The sequence below is a fragment of the Thamnophis elegans genome, chromosome Z, assembly GCF_009769535.1.
Source record: "Thamnophis elegans isolate rThaEle1 chromosome Z, rThaEle1.pri, whole genome shotgun sequence".
Taxonomy (NCBI): Eukaryota; Metazoa; Chordata; class Lepidosauria; order Squamata; family Colubridae; genus Thamnophis; species Thamnophis elegans.
Window position 1 is genome coordinate 92,802,913 of NC_045558.1, and position 19,025 is coordinate 92,821,937.

Genomic DNA, 19,025 nt, shown 5'->3' on the forward strand with positions numbered 1-19,025 from the left:
TTTGCTTTCCAATATACCAGGATAATATTTACTTTTGTAATACACAAAAAACTCTCATTATTGCTCACCTATGTGGCATGCTATCTCAGCTGCAATATTTTCACCAAGAGAAAAAGAGGCAGCCCAAACCATAAGAAACAAGAAACTGATATTGGTTACTCTGCTTTACATTCAATACTACAATAATATAATATTACAAATAGTAATACTAATTAAATTAATTTCGAATGCATCTCCAGGGCATTCCCCTGAATCTCCCATAACAAAAACTCCTGGAGAAAAGTCAGCAGTATTGAACTATATTGAAGGGCTCCCATTCACAAGTTTCATTCCCTTCCTCAGAAAAACAGGTACAACAAACTCTGGACAATCTTACCATGTCAGTATGCTAGTTTTCAGCCTCCTGCAATGTGGATATAATAATGCGGACTTTACCTGTGTTAGGAATATAATTTAACGGTTGGGTTGTCAATATATAAATCATGCAGCAATGCTATACCTGTTTCTTTAAATCATACTGTAAAATGTGATTGGTTGCTGATTCCTCAATCGGCCATAAGAGGGAATGACTGTTAGCTCTCTGTTTATTAGATACTGGGCTGATCTGATCTGAGTGTTTTGGAAGCTGGCTGTTAGAAAGCGCTGTGAGCTATTGTAAGTTTTGCAACTGTTAGCAAACTTTGAGTACCAGACTGTTTGTATGTTTATGGACTATGTTATTTTGATTATCCCTTAACTGAAAGACACTGATGACTGACTGTCTTATCCATGTATGACTTGGACTGTTTGATGGACTCTGATACCTCTATTTCCACGAAAATAAAAGACTATTTAAACTACAGTGTATCTGTGTGCTGGTTTGTGTGTTCTCCAACACAACTCTCACAACGCTTCTCTGAATGCACTCGCTGTCCCAGTGTGGAGCTTACATAACAACCTGCATGCATTGGCAGGATTATTTTTAAGTTTCAACAGTCAGAAAATCACTAAGCCACTAAAAAGTCCAATAGCTGGAAATATTAAATTCTTGTCTTTGTTCTTTGGTTTTGTGTATTTGTTTTAAAATAAATATATGACTAGATTCTGATCCCCCCCCCCCAAGAGCAACAATCACTTCTCCTCATGAAATATTGTTTAAAAATACTATGTCTTATTGTGAAAAGGAAATCAGAAAATTTCTTTTGCTGTGCCTTCTTTCATTTACCAAAAAAATTTTTTTTAAAGTAATGGAAAGGGAGTTTTTAAAATCAAATGAGCAGAATAGTAGCTTTTTCTTTACTTCATGTCTTGGCTTTTATAACTATTAAACTACAAGTGATTTATATTCTCCAATCACAAAAGTCAAGGAGCATAATAAGAAAGCAGGGCTGTGATTATCTATAAATAAAAGCAAACAGACATGGCAACCAGAATTGACAGTGAAGATATTGAAGTGATGGATAACTTCTGGTTTTTAAGGTTGACTATTAACAATAAAGGAATCAGCAATCAAGAAACACATCACAGCCTAGCATTTGGTAGAGGAGCAACGGAGGGCATGGAACAGATATCCAGATGCCATATTGGTGTCTGTATGTACGAGGATTAGAATGTTGCAGGAAGTGGTTTTCCTGTGACAGTCTATGGAAATGGAAATTAGACTTTGAAGAAGCAAATCAGGAAGAGCTTTTTTGCTTTTTGAATTTTAGCGTTGGAGAAGATTCCTGAGAATACCATGGGTAGCCAAGAAAGCAAACAAATGGGAATGTAGAACAAATCAATCTAGTTCTCACTCTAAAAATGATTAACCTCAAATTATCTCATTTTAGAAATATTATGAAAAGATCCAACTCCTTTGCAGAGTTATAAACTAGAAAAGGCAGAAGGAACTAGAAATAGAAGAAAAGCCACAAGCTTGATTAACCCAATTGTGGCAGTGATTATACCATTTGAAAACCTGAAAAACTAGGTTCCAGGCAGATCGTTCTGAAAAGGGTCTATTTATGTGGATGTTAACACCACACTGATTGCTACCAATGAACCAGCCAGCCAGCCAGCCAGCCAGCCAGCCATCCATCCATCCATCCATCCATCCATCCAGCCAGCCAGCCAGCCAGCCAGCCAGCCAGCCAGCCAGCCAGCCAGCCAGCCAGCCAGCCAGCCAGCCAGCCAGCCAGCCAACCAGCCAGCCAGCCAACCAACCAACCCAACCCAACCAGCTCCAACTTTATAATTATCTCTTCATGAAAAAGATTGGATATCGTTAACAGACTTGTTTTTAAAAGCCTGGAAACCAGATCTAGCACATAAGATGTTGATTGCTTAAAGCATAGCTGATACCTACATACACCACTAGATTTCTGTACTGAATATATTGATGCAGTAATTATCTGGTGTTACATGTGGATAGATGCATAACATACAAACTTTCCTAGTAAATAGCATTGCAAATTAGCCTGCATGGTTGAAATGCTTTATGTCCAGTCAGACCATTGGATTATCCAGTTCTGTATTAGCTACTTTGATTGCCAGAATCTCTTCAGGTCATTCAGGATTCCCCCCCCCCCTTCCTATCCTAGCTCTCCAATTTTCTGTTCCAGATATGGCAAGGATTGGGCATGGAAACTTTGGCATTGTAGAGATTATACTTGGCAACTACCTTCTCCCCAGTTCAAGTCACGCAGTTCTATTAAAGGCATCCATTCACCTTTCTAACCAAGGTCATTTACACCCAAGTTACATCTTTGCACCTGCGGACTTGCTCCATAGGCTACTGTTGTTGCATAGAATGGACCAACATCACAACCAAAAAGGAGAAAAAGCTGCTATTTATATGTACAGGCTGGTCTGAACTACAAAATTAGATTATAAAAACCGCAGAAATAAAAATTTTCCATGGTTCTTTTAAAATTTTTGGACAGCTGCTGGCGTACTACATTTGCCTTTGGCAGTGATCAGTTTCATCTTAACCGTTTACTCTTCACCACATTTCCTTAAAGTTATTGACAAACGGTCCATATGCTTTTGCAAGAGCTGAGCTCTCAAAAGACGGAAATGTCTTGCACAAATCTACTTCCTGTTCATGAAGAGTATGTGGGTTAACATAAGCAACTGAAGTTTGAAAACTTATTAGATGTCCCTAGCTACAGCGTTGCCTTGTTACTTCAAGCAGATTTACTGTTCTTTCACTTCACTGTTATTCATCTCCTTCCTATTTCTCTTCTTCAGGACCTGTCTTCCCACTGGAGACCCAGGTTAAATAGCTTCTTGGCTTCAACTCATATTGGCTCTTTCAGTAAGGGAAGAAATTATGTTATTCCTCCTGTCATTCTTCACTTATGTTGTTCCCAATATCTTGCTCTTTCATAGGGTCTGGCAGAGACCATAGGACTTAAGCCATCAAAGTGATGATTAATTGTAATTAATTAAGATTTTTATAATTAGCAAATGATTGATTTTCAGAATATGCTTCAGTGCATCAGCTTCAAGCATATCCTATATGCGTAACAAAGCTTTTGAACCTCAACACATCCTGATGCAGTTCAAAAATGAGTGACTCCAGCCAAGTATTTTGCTTGCTTGCTGGTAAAAGTAGTCCTCGACTTATGATCACAACTGAGCCCAAAATTTCAGTTGGTAAGTGAGAGAGTTGTTAAGTGAGTTTTGCTCCATTGTATGATCTTTCCTATCACAATTGTTAAGTGATTCACTGCAGTTGTTAAGTAGAGTTGCGGTGGCGCAGTGGTTAGAGTGCAGTACTGTAGGCTACTTCTGCTGACTGCCAGCCGCCTGCAGTTTGGCAGCTCGAATCCCACCAGGCTCAAGATTGATCCATCCTTCCATCCTTCCGAGGTGTGTAAAATGAGGACAAACAGATTATCGGGGGCAACATGCTGACTCTGTAAACCACTTAGAAAGGGCTATAAAAGCACCATGAAGCGGTATATGTCTAAGTGCTATTGCTAGTAACACTTTCCCCATTGACTGCTTGTCAGAAGATCGTAAAATGGCCCTGGGACACTGCAACCTTTATAAATACATGCCAGTTGCAAACATCTGAATTTTGATCATGTGACTATGAGGATGCTGGAACGGCTGTCTAAAACATGACCATAAGTCATTTATTTTAGTGCTGCTATAATTTTGAAGCCACTAAATGAATGGTTGTAAACCAAGGACTACCTGTTTACATGAATGCCTTGTGGGTGGACATAGTTACTGTGGCAACCAATGTATGGGAGCATCCATGACCTGTTGTCAAAATTCCAGATGTGTACATTAGCACCTCCATAGCTGGAGCTCTTGCCTTAAAGGGCTTCACTCTGTATCACCTTTCTGCTTCAAAATATGGGGAGAAGACACTTGTAGCCCACCCATATTTTCCATCGCTGTCTGTATCTTTTCCTTACCACTGAAAAGAAATCCCAGAATAACTTTCTCCTTTCTTTTCCTTTTCCTTTCTTTCCCCTCTTTCCTTTCATTCCTGCCTGCCTGGCCTGCCTACTAGAAGCTATACGTTTAGAAACAGTCCTTTTGTTTACCATGTTCCTTTATGACATGCAATCATTTAATCATTACAAAAATAATGTCTATGCCATCTCAGTGCAGGTTTGAAACTATAAACAGAACCCAAGAAAACAATTTGTCCAACATGAATGTGCACGTGTCTATTTCACAGCTAATTTTGAGTGTATTAAGTTTTTTATATATATATATATATATATATATATATATATATATATATATATATATATATATATATATATATATATATATATATATATATATATATATATAATATGCAGGGATCTTTTCAGATTTGACCTAGTTTAATGAACTTTTTGTTTTGAGGGCTGCTTTATTTCTAAAGCTGGAAATGATTAGAGCACCGACTTTAAATCAGAAAATATGGATTAAAAGCATACTTCATTTTTTATGCTACATTGGTTTTCATATATTATTGCTGTGATAATATAATACAAAACATAAAATACCTTCTCCTTAATAATGGATAGTAATAATCTCTTAAAACTGTGCATTCTTTCACACTTCCTTCATTGTCACAAAAAGGCAGTGGTCTTCCATTTTTAGTAATATGCAAATGCATTTAAATTTAATCAGTTACTAAGCTGGCTCAAAGACAGATGAATAAGAATCTCTTCAATACTGGGCAGTCTGGCTCTTTTTACTCTTTTTACAATCTGGGGATGGCCTTGTTTAGAAAATTTAATATAAAGTACAGCTCCTTAACTGTTAAATAAGAATATATTTAAAGGTATTTAATATATATTTCCCAAACTGGTTCAAAGTCCCTTTAAAATTCTACATGGTTTAGGATGTAGATATTGAAAATCCATCCACAGGTAGTCCTCGGCTTACAAACAGTTTGTTTTCTCACTGTTCAAAGTTACAACAGCACTGAACAAAGTGACTTATAACCATCTTCGCACTTATGACCATTGCAGCATCCCTATGGTGATCACATAGTCAAAATTCGGATGCTTGGCAACTGGTTCATATTTATGATGGTTACAGTGTCCTGGGGTTATGTGACCAGCTTTTGCGACTTTCTGACAAGCAAAGTCAATGGGGAAGCCAAGTTCACTTTATGAACTTGGCTTCCCCAAGTTATTACTTTATGTAATAACTGCAATGATTCACTTAACCGAGGTTAAGTGAACCGATTCACTTGAGCCGAAGTGAACCGATTCACTTGAGCCGAGGTGGCACAGTGGTTAGAGTGCTGTACTGCAGCCACTTCAGCTGACTGTTATCTGCAGTTCGGCGGTTCAAATCTCACCGGCTCAGGGTTGACTCAGCCTTCCATCCTTCCGAGGTGGGTGAAATGAGGACCCGGATTGTGGGGGCGATATGCTGACTCTGTAAACCCCTTAGAGAGGGCTGAAAGCCCTATGAAGCGGTATATAGGTCTAACTGCTATTGCTACTGCTAACTGCTATTAACAACTGTGGGCAGAAAAGTAATAAAGTGAGGCAAAACTCATTTAACAAATGCCTCACTTAGCAACATAAATTTTGGGCTCAATTGTGGCTGTAAGTTGAGGACTGACTGTACTCCCATACCAACTGACTCATCCATAAAGACAGGTGAGGAGAGATCTTTCCTCCAGGCAGCTTCCGCCACTCATAGAAAAACAGTAGAGAAAGGGAAAACCCATCTTAAATTCCCACTATAGAGACCTACCTATTAACACTATTGCTATCTTTTGGCACAGCGTTCTCACAAATGACTAAGCTCAGATTGTTCTATTTGGGACACATTACATAGAGTTTTTAGAGAGGTCTATACTGTGATCCTATCATTCCTTCTATAATTGGAAGGAAAGAGAAGAGGACAACCAGCAGCAAAATGGATGTTCTCAGATACAGAGGCAACTAAAGTTTGGAAGATCTGAAATACCAAGTTAGGAATAGACTGGCATGCAGAAAATCTATCTATGGGGTTGCTAAGACACCAACATGGTGAAGCATAATCAATCAGTGTCTTTTGGCACAGGGAAGGCTCTTTTCTTCCCTAGAATTTTCAATGGATTTCACTCTTCCCCATTTTGGCATCCCCCTAATCAGGCTTGGGTTCCGGCTGCTGCTACTGCCGGCTTGTTCAGGGATGCACCGCATGAGCACGCAACGCACGCATGCACAGTACTAAAAAAATTACTTCTGCGCATGCACAGAAGCAAAAAACAAGATCGGCACTGCCAAGAGAACGGGTTCAGGGGCGTGGCAGGCCAAGTTACTATCTACTTTGCTGAACCGGGCCGAACCAGTAGGAACCCACCTCTGCCCCTAATGTATTGGAAATGCAACTCTTAGAGCCAGGATCCTATAGGGAATTCTGGGGACACCATAACTGTGTGTATTTTGCCTTCAATTTAATATATTTTATTTATAAATTCTACCTTGTCTTTTATGGAATGGCCTGGAAGCTCTACTGTATGGCAGTAGGTAAGCCTTTCAATTAAAGATGCAGCCTTTTAAAATTCATAAATAATGGATTTCAGTGCTAATGTTTATGGAGGAACAACCTCCCTTGAACAATAAGGTTTACTTTTGCGTAAAAATACATAGGATTGCACTGATAAAGCTTGGTGAGAGATTTACAACTTCAAAACTTCCATGCCTGGATAAAATAAGTTTGAGCATCTCCACTTTTAAGAATCAGTGGTTATCAGGCTTCTTCCCCACCTGCAGTTTTCCTCCCCTTTTCAGGGGCTGATTATTGAGAGAAGGGAGGACAAGACAGCTGTGTAATAATGTAACCTCAGGAAAATCAAAACAATTTCAAAAATAGGGAGGCAAAAGCTACTAGTATATAGACCAGGCAGTGATGGCTTTGCCCTTGATAAACTCATGTTTCAGTTCAACCATGAGAAATAAAAGGTGGGAAAATTTTCACTTGCAGTTGAGAAAGTAAATAATAGGGAAATCCCCAGGGATTTTGATGAGAAGCTGCAGCCACAGATGGGATGTTTCTTTGTGATCACCTTGCAAAAGAGAAATATTCCAGAAAGCCAGAGTTCTTTTGAAGCTTTCCTATGCAAAGGGCAATTCCAGACCAGCGCTTGCCCAAAATGAAAAAGATTACTTGGTCTCAAAGATGTAGTTTAACGGCCTGTTAGGGCACCTGATGGAAAGCTAATGCTTTCTTTTGGGCATTAACCCATTTTGTAATGGGGGATAATGAATTTATGCCATGCTTTTGGTTTTGTAAATTGTTTTCTGCTTTAATACTATAAACATAAAGTCACCCAGAGTCACAATTTGCGAAATAGGTGGCCATATAAATTGATTAAATAAATAACTAAGTAAAATTCTGATAGCCCCTAGATTCTTGACCTTCCCTTATAACTAGTAGCTGCACATAGACACACACAGGCTTTCTAGAGACTATCACATAACTGTACGTTTTTTTCTTAGCACCAAACTGGAGGTATTTCACCTTACATTTTAAAATGTTGGTTTTTCATTGAATATAATACTTTACAGTTATTGAAAATTATTTTCCACGGCTTTTCAGAAACCAGGATGACTTCAACAAGAGACATTGTTATTAATATTAGTATTATTCCTATTATGATTAAAAATCCAAATTTCTAATAAATTGTTTGTCTTGTAGTCTTTCCTAGAGTTGAGAGACAGTGATTGGCCAAGGGTCACCCAGCTGGCTTAGTGCCCAAGGCAGGACTAGCAAGACCTCCGAGTTTCTAATGCCTCAACTACCACACCAAACATGTTGTGCAATTGAGCATTCAGAATATTTTTTCCAAAATAGTTGACAGTGTTCCGAGTTGGAAGTGTTATTTTTTTTCTGATTTAAATAAACTAAATTTAAATGTAAAGGTAAAGGTTCCCCTCGTACATATGTGCTAATCGTTCCTGACTCTAGGGGGCGGTGCTCATCTGTTTCAAAGCGGAAAAGCCAGCGCTGTCCGAAGACGTCTCTGTGGTCATGTGGTCGGCATGACTAAACGCCGAAGGAGCACGGAACGCTGTTACCTTCCCACCAAAGATGGTTCCCATTTTTCTACTTGTACATGCTTTCGAACTGTTAGGTTGGCAGAAGCTGGGACAAGTAACGGGCGATCACTCCATTACATGGCGCTAGAGATTCGAACCGCCAAAATGCAGACCTTCTGATTGACAAGCTCAACGTCTTAGCCAGTGAGCCACGATGTCCCAGTTTAGTCCCTTTAAACTAAACTTAACAGATTTGTATTTAGTTCATTTTTCATGGGGAGCAAGAGGAAATCCTGCTTCCAATTTTTGGGTAATTTGCCCACAAATGTTAACACAGTGCAAACTTTTGAGTACTATAGAAGTTATATAAAATGGTTTCAAAGACACATAAGGTGCAAGGGTTTCCATCTTTGCACCAGTAATTGCTTTAGTTTGCCAGCAGCAATTTAAAGAGATCTGTGCCAGCTTTTCTGACTAACGCTTTCTATATAGGTTAGAATACCCCACTAGAGATGATGAAGGTTATGTTCTGAAGATGAGAAAGGTTGTTCTAAGCACTCTATAGGCAGCAGTTGGAGATTTTCATCAATAATTAAGATGACACCTGTACACAAGGGAATTCCAGCAACCCAAAAGGAAAAGTAAAGGCCTCTTTCAAGTTAGCATCTTCCACATATTGTCTTTCTATGCTATTAATCCAGGCCAGCCTTTGTTCATTTACCAAGATATGCCAGTAACCGTGTTTGACTTCCAGGTAAGCTGGTTATGACATTGTAAAGAGTATTAAACACCAATAAAAACTTTTGTCTTCCTATTCAATGCAAGCCTGATTGATGTAATCTGATAGCATTCATGCTGAACTTCAGTAGACTGTCAGTGGGAGGCAGAGTGTCTGGAATATATTATATTTATATTCTAGGAAGCTGTAATGTTTGTAAGGGAACAAACCGTAACGTCTTATTATATATTTAGGTAGGTAAGCCACTTAGAAATGGTATTGATTGGAGCAGCATATAAACCTAATAAAATAAATAAATTATAAAGCATACACTTCAAAATAAACTACTACCTAATGTTAAGCAACCTTTCCTAATTGTGTCTGATGAATGCCCCAAATGTTTGTCCTTAGAGTTTGAATGAGTTCTTTTTCTTGCAAACAATTATTTGCATTTCTTACATATATTTACGTAGTGTTTCCAAGTGTATAGAGCACGTTACTTGCATTATCAAACTGTAATCTTATAACAATCCTGTTAGGTCATATTATTATCCAGCAGATTACAACGGGAGGCTCTATTATTTGGGTTTCATAGGAAAAGGTACACAGTGTTAATGGAGCATCCATTCATTCTAGGAAACGGGTTCAAGAGTCTTCTTTCTTATCTCCATAAATCTTCCCTTGGTGCAAACACAAAGAGGAAGTCAAGAGGTGACAAAGAAAACAATCAACTCTTGATTATTAAATATATTGATGCTGTTAATGCTTGGCAATTCTTTAAATTCAATTTCAAAACAATATATTTCATTGCATGTGTGACTGCAATCCTCGATTTACAACAATTCATTTAGTGACCGTTCAAAGTTACAGTGGGACCGAAACAAGTAACTTATGACCATCTTTCACATGCCTGTCGCTGCACCCCCATGGTCATGTGATCAAAATTCAGACGCTTGGAAACTGACTCAGATTTATGACAGTGGCAGTTCCCAAGGCCATGTGACCATCTTTTGTGACCCTCTGACAAGCAAAGTCAATGGGGAAACCAGATTCAATTAACCACATTGCTAACTTAACAACTGCAGTGATTAACAGCTGTGGCCAGAAAGGTCATAAAATGGGGGAAACTCACTTAACAACTGTCTCACTTAGCAACATCAATTTTGGGCTCAACTGTGGTTGTAAGTCAAGGGCTACCTAAAGTAGCACTTGTCTGACAATGGCAGCTTTAGAGGGCAGTCTGATATCTTGAGAAAAGTTACAGCTACTTTTATGAATTTGAGACCAATGTTACAAATTCACACCTCTGCAAAACTCCAAAGTATCTTTCTGGAATAAAGCACTTTATAGGCCTAATTGCAACAAGAGAAGGAAAACGCAGCAAGGAGAAATGGGTGCACTTCAATTCTATAGTAAAAAGAAGTGTCACAGAAATGTATTAACGGTTTTTAAAAAACTTTTTCTCCTTTAATACTAATCCTGTGTACATATACCTGCACAGCATCCTTTGATCTTGAATAACAGACATGATACTGATCCTCACACATTACTTTGCAGACCAGTGGAATGAGTGAAGTAGTCTAAGGGTGGAGCAAGCGATCAATTTTCATTTGTTTATAATACCCAAACTTTTTCTAGTGTATATGTATTCCTGGAATAAAAAGTAATGTACTTAACTTACTAAATAATATTGTTTATTAAGTGTTTTTTCTTCTTAAAAAGAAAAATGTGCTTATGTCAATTATCCCCAAAACTTCTCCGAAAATTCTGTCAAGTAATTATCTGGTTTAGAGAGCTTCTTATGAAATGAATTACTATTAGAGTCATGCACTACCATTCTACGGGAGTCAAAGGAATTCTATATTCAGCCCTTTTGATTCCTGGTCCTGGACAGAAACTACAGAGGAAAGTATCCTGTTTACTCCGCTTCAGAAGGCATCCCATGACCCCAGCTGGAAAATGATGGATCCTTGAGGATAAATAGCAGGAAAGATGATAAATGTACATAAAATTACACATGGAGTAAAGAAAATGGAACCCCCCCCCCCCCCATTTCTTATAATACTAGAATTGTAACATTTAATGAACTTGAATGGCAGGTAAAACAAAACTGGCATTTCACCACAGAGCACATAATTCGAGTTCATTTAATTAACATATAATAATACCTACCATCTTGGATATCCTTAACAGCAAACTAGACAGATTCACAAGTAATTGAGGATTGAGGAGTCTAGAGCAATTGTTCCCAAACCCCTCTACATGTCCCTCCAATCACTGTTAACTCTCCATAGAAGGAAGAAAAGACATGGGCATCAGATTCAAAGCAGAGAGTTTTTTACCCGTGTTAAAAATCTGGCTATATGCTATATGCCATATATGCTAACAGCTATATATGGCTTTTCTAAGAACACAAGTAGGGAATCTCTGAATGATAACAATTTCTAGGAGAAAATGTGGTTGATCTCATTCTAAGGTGATTCCTATCTAACTAGTCATTTTGGGAAATGAGCCATGGCCTGATCCAGTGTTTTCTGGATTACACTTATAGTTTGGTTTGCATATACCAGTGATGGGGAGCCTTTTTTTGTTGGCGTGCCAAAAGTGGGGGGAGCGCAGGGGGATCGTGTGCAGGCATGCCACACCCATAATGCTATGTGCATGACCAGCGCTCCCCCCCACATTTTTTGCATGCTTTTTACACCCTCCCCAGGCTCCAGAGGCTTTATAGGAGCCTGGTGAGGTTGAAAACAGCCTCCCCTGCCTCCCCGAAGGCTTCAGGAGCTTCCCTGAAGCCTCTGGAGCACGAAAAACCGCTCCTACGGGCAAACTGGAAGTTCAGGAACGCATGCCATAGGTTCACCATTACGGGCATATACCACCCATTCAGATAGCATAAAAATGTAGGGCAATTAAGATGTCACCCCTGTTCTTCCATATCTTATGGGTGGAGATTTATTTTGTTGGTGGAAGAACCCTATAAGTCCATGTTTAACTATTTCTTTTCTGAATTCCATGCTTTTAAATAAAATGTAGTATGATGCATCCTTTTTCAGTGATAACAAATTTTAATGTAAATTTCAATACTTACAAAAGTACCCTGTAGGCAATCAAGTCAACTACCACTTTTCCCAATGGCTATTTTGTTCTGAGAAATTGAGATACTGCTATCTCAAAAGCAGATTGCTGACAGGTTCAATAGCAGAGCAATCCCTCTCTCCGCATGGATTGGCAATGAATGTGAAAAGAATTATTATTAACCAGGATGTGTGTCTCTCATTGCTTGAGTTGATCTCTTATCTGGAAAGAGTACATCCCATTATTGGGTTCTCATGTATTTTAATTACTGTTTTCTGATTTAGCATTTCTATCCTTTTGCTTTGCAGAATTATTGGACTGTAAGTCCCAGAAATCCTATTAGCATATTGGCTGAAAATTCTGGAAGCTGTAATCCTAACATATTTGCAGGATGTTGTATTCAGAAAGCTGCTCTATTGCAAGCAGGGTAGTAAATTAAGTTACTCCATACTCATCACACAGATTTTTGCCTAGAAAAAAAATTGCTTCTGAATGGTGTAGAGAGCAAAGTGCTTTGATTTTATTTCATGGCATTTAAAAATGTGAATTGTTGGACCATATATATAAGGGCATCTCCACAGAGCAATAGTCCCAATCTGTTTTTCTTGTATGCTGTAAGTGGCAGTGTTGTGGCAAGCTGAAAACTTTTTATTCTATGTGTAAAATGCTGTAATGTGGAGGCAAAGGGGATTGAGAGGGAGCACTGAAGCAATGTAACAGCAGATTTGGCTTGTGACTGCTGATTACCTCAATTATCCCACTTTGACAAAAGTGGCCTGACCTTGGGTCAAAAGTTTAACTTCACTATCCGTTACACCTGATTCTGAGCAATTGTCATAATTACACAAATTGTGCTAACTTGCTGATTGGCTCAACAATCAATTTTGCAGAGAAACACTTGTTATTTTTTTCTTCTTCCACCTTCTGTCAATCAGGTTTGTTTTTTTCACATTTAGGAAAGGATAATTTGCAACCCATCCTTTCCTTTGTGTAAAACCTTCTCTGCCTATTTGCCTGGAAATTGAGGATCTCTGAACTGCAAATTTCTTTGCTTAGTCAATGCCCATTTTTTAAAGGAACATATTCCAGGAACATAAACATGGTAGGTCAAGCTATGCAGCAATTTCAACCAAAAGTTGAATCATTCTCAAAACCTGGATAATAGCTTTTGAAAGAAGTCAGGAGAGTCATACAAATCCTCACTATGTATAGAAAACAGGTTGAAAGTTCCATTCCTCATTGTTGCAGTCTAAATTTATGCTATTATACATACAAACCCAGAACTAGAGATGCCTTCTCTATTTTACACTCTTACTTTTGGTTTTACAAGATTTTGCTAATATAAGTAGTACTCATTTTACGATGAATTTTTGCTGTTAAGTGAGAAATATATTAAGTGAGTTTTGCCCCATTTTACGATTTTTGCCACATTTGTTAGGTAAATCACTGCAGTTCTTAAATTAATAACACGGTTGTTAAGTGAACCTGGTTTCACCATTGATTTTGCTTGTCAGAAGGTCACAAAAGAGAGTCACATAAACTCAAGAACACTGCAACCGTCATAAATGCGAGCCAGTTCTGAAACATCCAAATGTAAACCACGTGACCATGGGGATGCTGCAATGGTCATATTGTAACTTCGAATGGTCACTATCTGAACTTTTGTAAGTCAAGGAGTCCCTGCAACTATGGATATGAAAATGAACATTTACTTTTTTATGGTTCTACAAGAATTATTAAAAATAAGGGAGAATAATCTGCTTTTAGCAATTTATGAGCATACGTTTCTAAACATCTACAGGTGAAATAATGCTCAGTCAACTCTCTTTGCTGACAATACCCATTATCCCCTGCTTTTCAAGTTAATCCTTTTTTTTCAATCTTCATCATCTTTTCTCCAAAGGAATCTTGGTTACTCAAAATAATGTTCAAGAAAACTGGCACAGCAAGTATTTAAATTATTGATTATAATAGAACAGGTACCATTTCTAGCAGGTCCTACAAAGGTAATTCCCACAAACTATGAATTTACACAAAATGCCACACACAAAAGAACAGGAACAATTTGGAGGCACAACTCCAGCTTCAAATAGAGAACTGTAGATCATACATCCTTCTGCCACCATCTTCAATACTAGAGAGCAGATCATTCATTTCAGGATACTTAAAATAAACCAAACTTCTTTTTGGTGGCAGGCACATGGTTATTAGTAAAGCTTTGAAGCAAACTAATAGGATAAGGGTATATTAGTATTTGATTTAAAAAAAAAACAAAAACAAAAAAACCCTGAAGCTATGGAGTACAAAGTTCAGTCATGGTTCTCAAAAGAGTTTATTTTCTATGTCTTAAAAGTGGCTTGCTAGGGATTTGTCAAGTCACATCTAAACTTAAGTGCTCAGAATGGCTGTCTCCTTAGAGACAAAATCCAACATGAACCTGAAAATACCAAATCCGGGGGTAGGGGTGGGGGTGGAAACCCCTTCAAATATGGCCAGGCTTTTTCAATTCAGTTTTCTCCATTGTGCCGGGATTACAATTCCCTTGAAATCTCAGCCACCATGATGAAGGCAGAGGACGACTACGAAGTCTCAAGACATCCAGAGGGACCAAGAAGGCTGCTTTAAGGAACGTAGCTGTGTGGTCTGTAACAGCAGCATCAGAGATACACTGCTCTGTAGAATTTGGACAGTTACCCCTTTTTTGGGGAGGGGGTGGACATTATTCCCTGAGCTGGGCGGCAGTGAGTGATGTTAGTTCAACTTCATTTAGGCACTCAAGGTTACAAAAGGGCAGTGAGGAATTGGCTACTGTTACTAACATCAAACAAGAAAAGAGGAAAAAAACGGGGAGAGCTGTTTTTTTTTTATGAAGCTGATCTGTAGTCTATAACAGACACATATTTATGGAAACATTAAGCAAGATTTAACCTCCATGAGGAACTGGAGGCAACGTATGAGCACACACCTCTCCAGATCAATGAATCTCTCTGCTCCCTCCATAGTCACACCCTCCAACTTAGATAGGAATCCTAACAAGACATAATATGAGTCTGTGAATACTGTTCATTCCAATGAATACTGCTCATTCCGACTATATTCTCAGCCCGGGAACTCCATTTCATGCCATTTTAATCAGAGAGAGAGAGAGAGAGAGAGATATGGCACAAGAAGTGTTAATGTTAACATATAACCCACAAACAGAAGTCTCAAACATTATCACATCACCAGTCATGGTCACTTCAAAGTGCTCTACATTAACACCCTCCCTGTTCGGCACATAATACCTCTTTCCCCTTGTTAGATTACCTCGCCCTTGATACCCGTTTGATGTTAAAGACCCCCACATCCAAGTAACTAGAATGATGAAGGGGAAAGGAAGGTGAAGTTAAAAATCGGCTTTTGCCGCGGTAGAAGCCGCGGCAGGAGGAGGAAGAGGAGGAGGAGGAGGAGGTAAAAGGTTGAGGAAGGCTTCCGAGAGACTTACCAGAACATGTCCGAATCGTTCTTCCAATTCCTCAGCATTAGGCATCGGTAGTTTGGGGGGTGCAGGTTGTTTAGGGGGTAAAGGCGAAGAAGCAGTCGGTTGGGTTTTAATCTCCTTCGCTGGAGACATTTCCAGGCTGCTGGCTGCATTACCCATTCTCAGATTTTTAAGATTACAAAATTAAAAATCTGGGAAAAGGCTGCGAGTTGAAAATTCCCCGGATTTTCCCCTGAAGCAGAAAACGGTTCAAGGGGAGGAAGAGTCTCCTATAAGAAAAATCACACCCATAAAATAAAATAAAATAAAAACAGGCGGGAAAAAGATGGAGGGTGTTCCAGAAACTCCTTGCACGTGCTTTTAAAAAAATCTTCTATGGCAAGAAGGAGCCGTGACGGTTGTCCATGACTTTGCTCTGGCGTCTGGAGTTACCGGAAACAGGAGAAATATAACGGCCGCGGCGGACTAGAGGGAACGTCGCCCAACGCGGTGACCGCTAAGCTCCGCTCCTTTGGGGCCACCACCAGGCAGGAGAGCGCTGCCTCGCGCTTTTCTGCATTCAAATAGATGGGCTCAATTTCCACGCGAAGGTAGCAACGCAACTTTTTTTCAGAAAAGGGAGGTGCATCCTCTGATCCGCTGCAAGCGGCGGAGAGAGAGAGAAAAAACGCGTGGCTGCTATTGGGAAGGCGAGAAGTGACGAGCTGCTCAGCTTAACTTCCCCCTCGCCTCCACCCCCAAAAGAGGAAGGCTCGAAAGCGAGAGCACAGGAAGTCAAAATGCAGGTGTTTTGGCTTGGAATATTCGTGCGCCGAAAATAAGCTAGCGGCAACTTTTCTACACCGCTGCGCTGCAGGTCCCCTTCTGTAGAGGTCGCAAGCGAAAACGTTAGATCTCTCCTCCGGTGGCTTCGTCCATTGGCACGGAAGGTCTCCGTTGGGCTGAAAGGCAGAAAGCAGCCGCAGAGGGAGCGCGCGGATTTTGCAAAGACTGGGATGGGTAGATGGGGAAAGCAGGGGAAGAGAGCCGAAAGGGACGACACAGCTTGCCCATTCCCTTAGGCAGGAGCCTTGGCCTAGAAGGGAGGAGACGCCGGGGGGTGGGGAAGGAGGGGGACGAAGTAGCAGTCACCTGCTAGTGGAATGAGGGTCTCGGGCAGTAATAGCAACCGAGGCAAGAGACGGAAGGAGAGCTCCCTGGGTCTCAAAGCCCACGGTTTCCCGTTCGGGGAATGTTATTAGCTTATTCTTAATTCCTTTCCAAAATAGAACGAGCTTCAGAATTTTTGCCAGGACTGCAGGTATTGAAGGCCAGGCTCCTTATCCAAGTCGGCGCTTTCCAGATATGCTGGATTACAAGTCCTATTATCCTCGGTCAGCAAAAGTGGTGGTGATGGGCGCACAGCGGAGGAAGGCTGTCTTAGAGAGTGTGAAGACGATCATAGAGCCGTAACTGGGATAAGAGAAGAGGGAATGGGCATTGGGTACCCGAGGTAGGGATATATACCACGTTCAGCTAGATCCACCTTAGAATGTAGGTGCATGTATACATATAACATTGGAAAAGAGAGAAGAGGGCGGGAGGAATCACGTGCCAAGAATGGAGGGCTTTAGGTTCCTCAAATCTTTGCCACCTTTTGAAGGGAGGAAATAGACGTCATTTTGACGGTGCGGCGCTGAGTGCACGCACCCTGCGCCCACGCCATCATTCTTTCAAAAGATACATCCCGCAAAATTGCTGGATAACCTCGTCTCACCGGGCCCTCAGCTAACACAGCTAATCTCCCCAGCAATGGAGGCAGAAAAGGGCAACGCTAGAGGAACAAAATACATTATTTCTATAAACCCACGTCGCTAAACCTATTTGCATTAAAGGACATCAGCATCTTCGGGTCTCTTTCGAAGCAGCCATGGTAGAGGCGCGTTCTATCAAAGTAGATCCTAAAATCCACCCTCTAGTGGCAGATGGTTAAAATGGCTCTCTTCAGCAAACTTTTAATGGGAGCCAACCGATCTCTTCCTTCACATTTTTACCAAAAACAATTGGGTGTTAAAAGATTCCAGTAGCCTTCTGATAAGAGTAAGCCCTGATTAGCGCACCTATTGATTAGTCCTGCTTACATTCCTAACAGGAAAGAACTGGAGGCCACTAAAAGAGGCAAGGGCCAAGTTAGTCTTCTCGATTTTTATTATAATATTTACATTTTTACTTCCACCACAAAATTCTGCGGAAGCAGATTTTATTAATTATCAAGATGCAATAACAAAATCACAACATCCAAGGAAGGCAAGCAAAAATGGAGAGACTATTGACAAGCAAACTTGGCAAGATTCATGCTATTTATCATTCTGGTTTTGCTTCTTAAAATCTGAGGAACTACTATTAAATTAGAAAGCTCTTCTAATTTAGCCTTTTGCTCTCACACTGGTCAAGCAAATATCTTTGAAAAGCTCAATAATATTATCATACTCCCATTACTGGTCCAAAGCAGCTGGCACTGAGATTCTAATGTTAAAGACCATAAACAGTTGTAAAAATCAATAGCCATATTGCAGAACACTGTGGTGTACTATTGTCCACAGTGAGTAAGATTTCTTATTCTCCAACTGTTCGTACTTTCTCCCTTTGAGGAAACTTCCTTAAAAAAATCTGGCCAGTATTCCTTTCTAATTCATTTCTGCAGTATAGTTTTTCTATATCCCAAGCTTAATCAATCTTCTAAATCAGTGATGGTGAACCTTTTTTGGCTTGCGTGCAAAAAGTAGGGGGAGTGCGCAGGGGGTCGTGCGTGGGTGTGTGCCACACATGCAGATGCTTTCCCCCTCTGTGCACATGCCTGTGTGACCAGCACTTCCCCTCCCCCGCTTTTGGCGCTCTTTTTTCACTTTCCAGGTTCCAGAAGCTTTCTAGGAGCCCAGTGAGAGCAAAAACAGCCTCCCCAACCCCACCCCGGAGGCTTCAGGAAGCCTCCCTGAAGACTCCGGAGGGCAAATAACGGCCTTATAGCAAAACCAGAAGTAACTTCCTATTTGCTCATAGGGCCATTTTTTGCTCTCCGGAGCCTTCAGGGAAGCCTCCTGAAGGCTCCGGAGGGCAAAAAACGGCCCTACGAGCAAACCAGAAGTCCATTCCCGAACTTATGGTTCGGCTATAGGGCTGGTTTTTCATACTCTGGAGGCTTCAGGAAAGCTTCAGGAGGGCAAAAAATGGTCTCAAAAGAAGGCCAAAGTCAGTTGGCCAGTGCATGCATACGTGCTGGAGCTGACAGCAATGCCTCATGTGCCCTAATAAA

At 40.2% G+C, this 19,025-nt stretch overlaps 1 protein-coding gene across 1 annotated transcript in view; it reads right to left on the bottom strand.

Moving 5' to 3' along the window:
* FMNL1 (formin like 1) overlaps nt 1-16,403 on the bottom strand; it is a 92,610-nt gene extending 76,207 nt beyond the window's left edge. Inside the window, exon 1 of the mRNA XM_032237886.1 lies at nt 15,737-16,403. Within this exon, the coding sequence (XP_032093777.1) occupies nt 15,737-15,892 (156 nt within the window). The 5' untranslated portion in view covers nt 15,893-16,403. The remainder of the gene's footprint in view (nt 1-15,736) is intronic.
* Nucleotides 16,404-19,025: the final 2,622 nt, after the last annotated feature.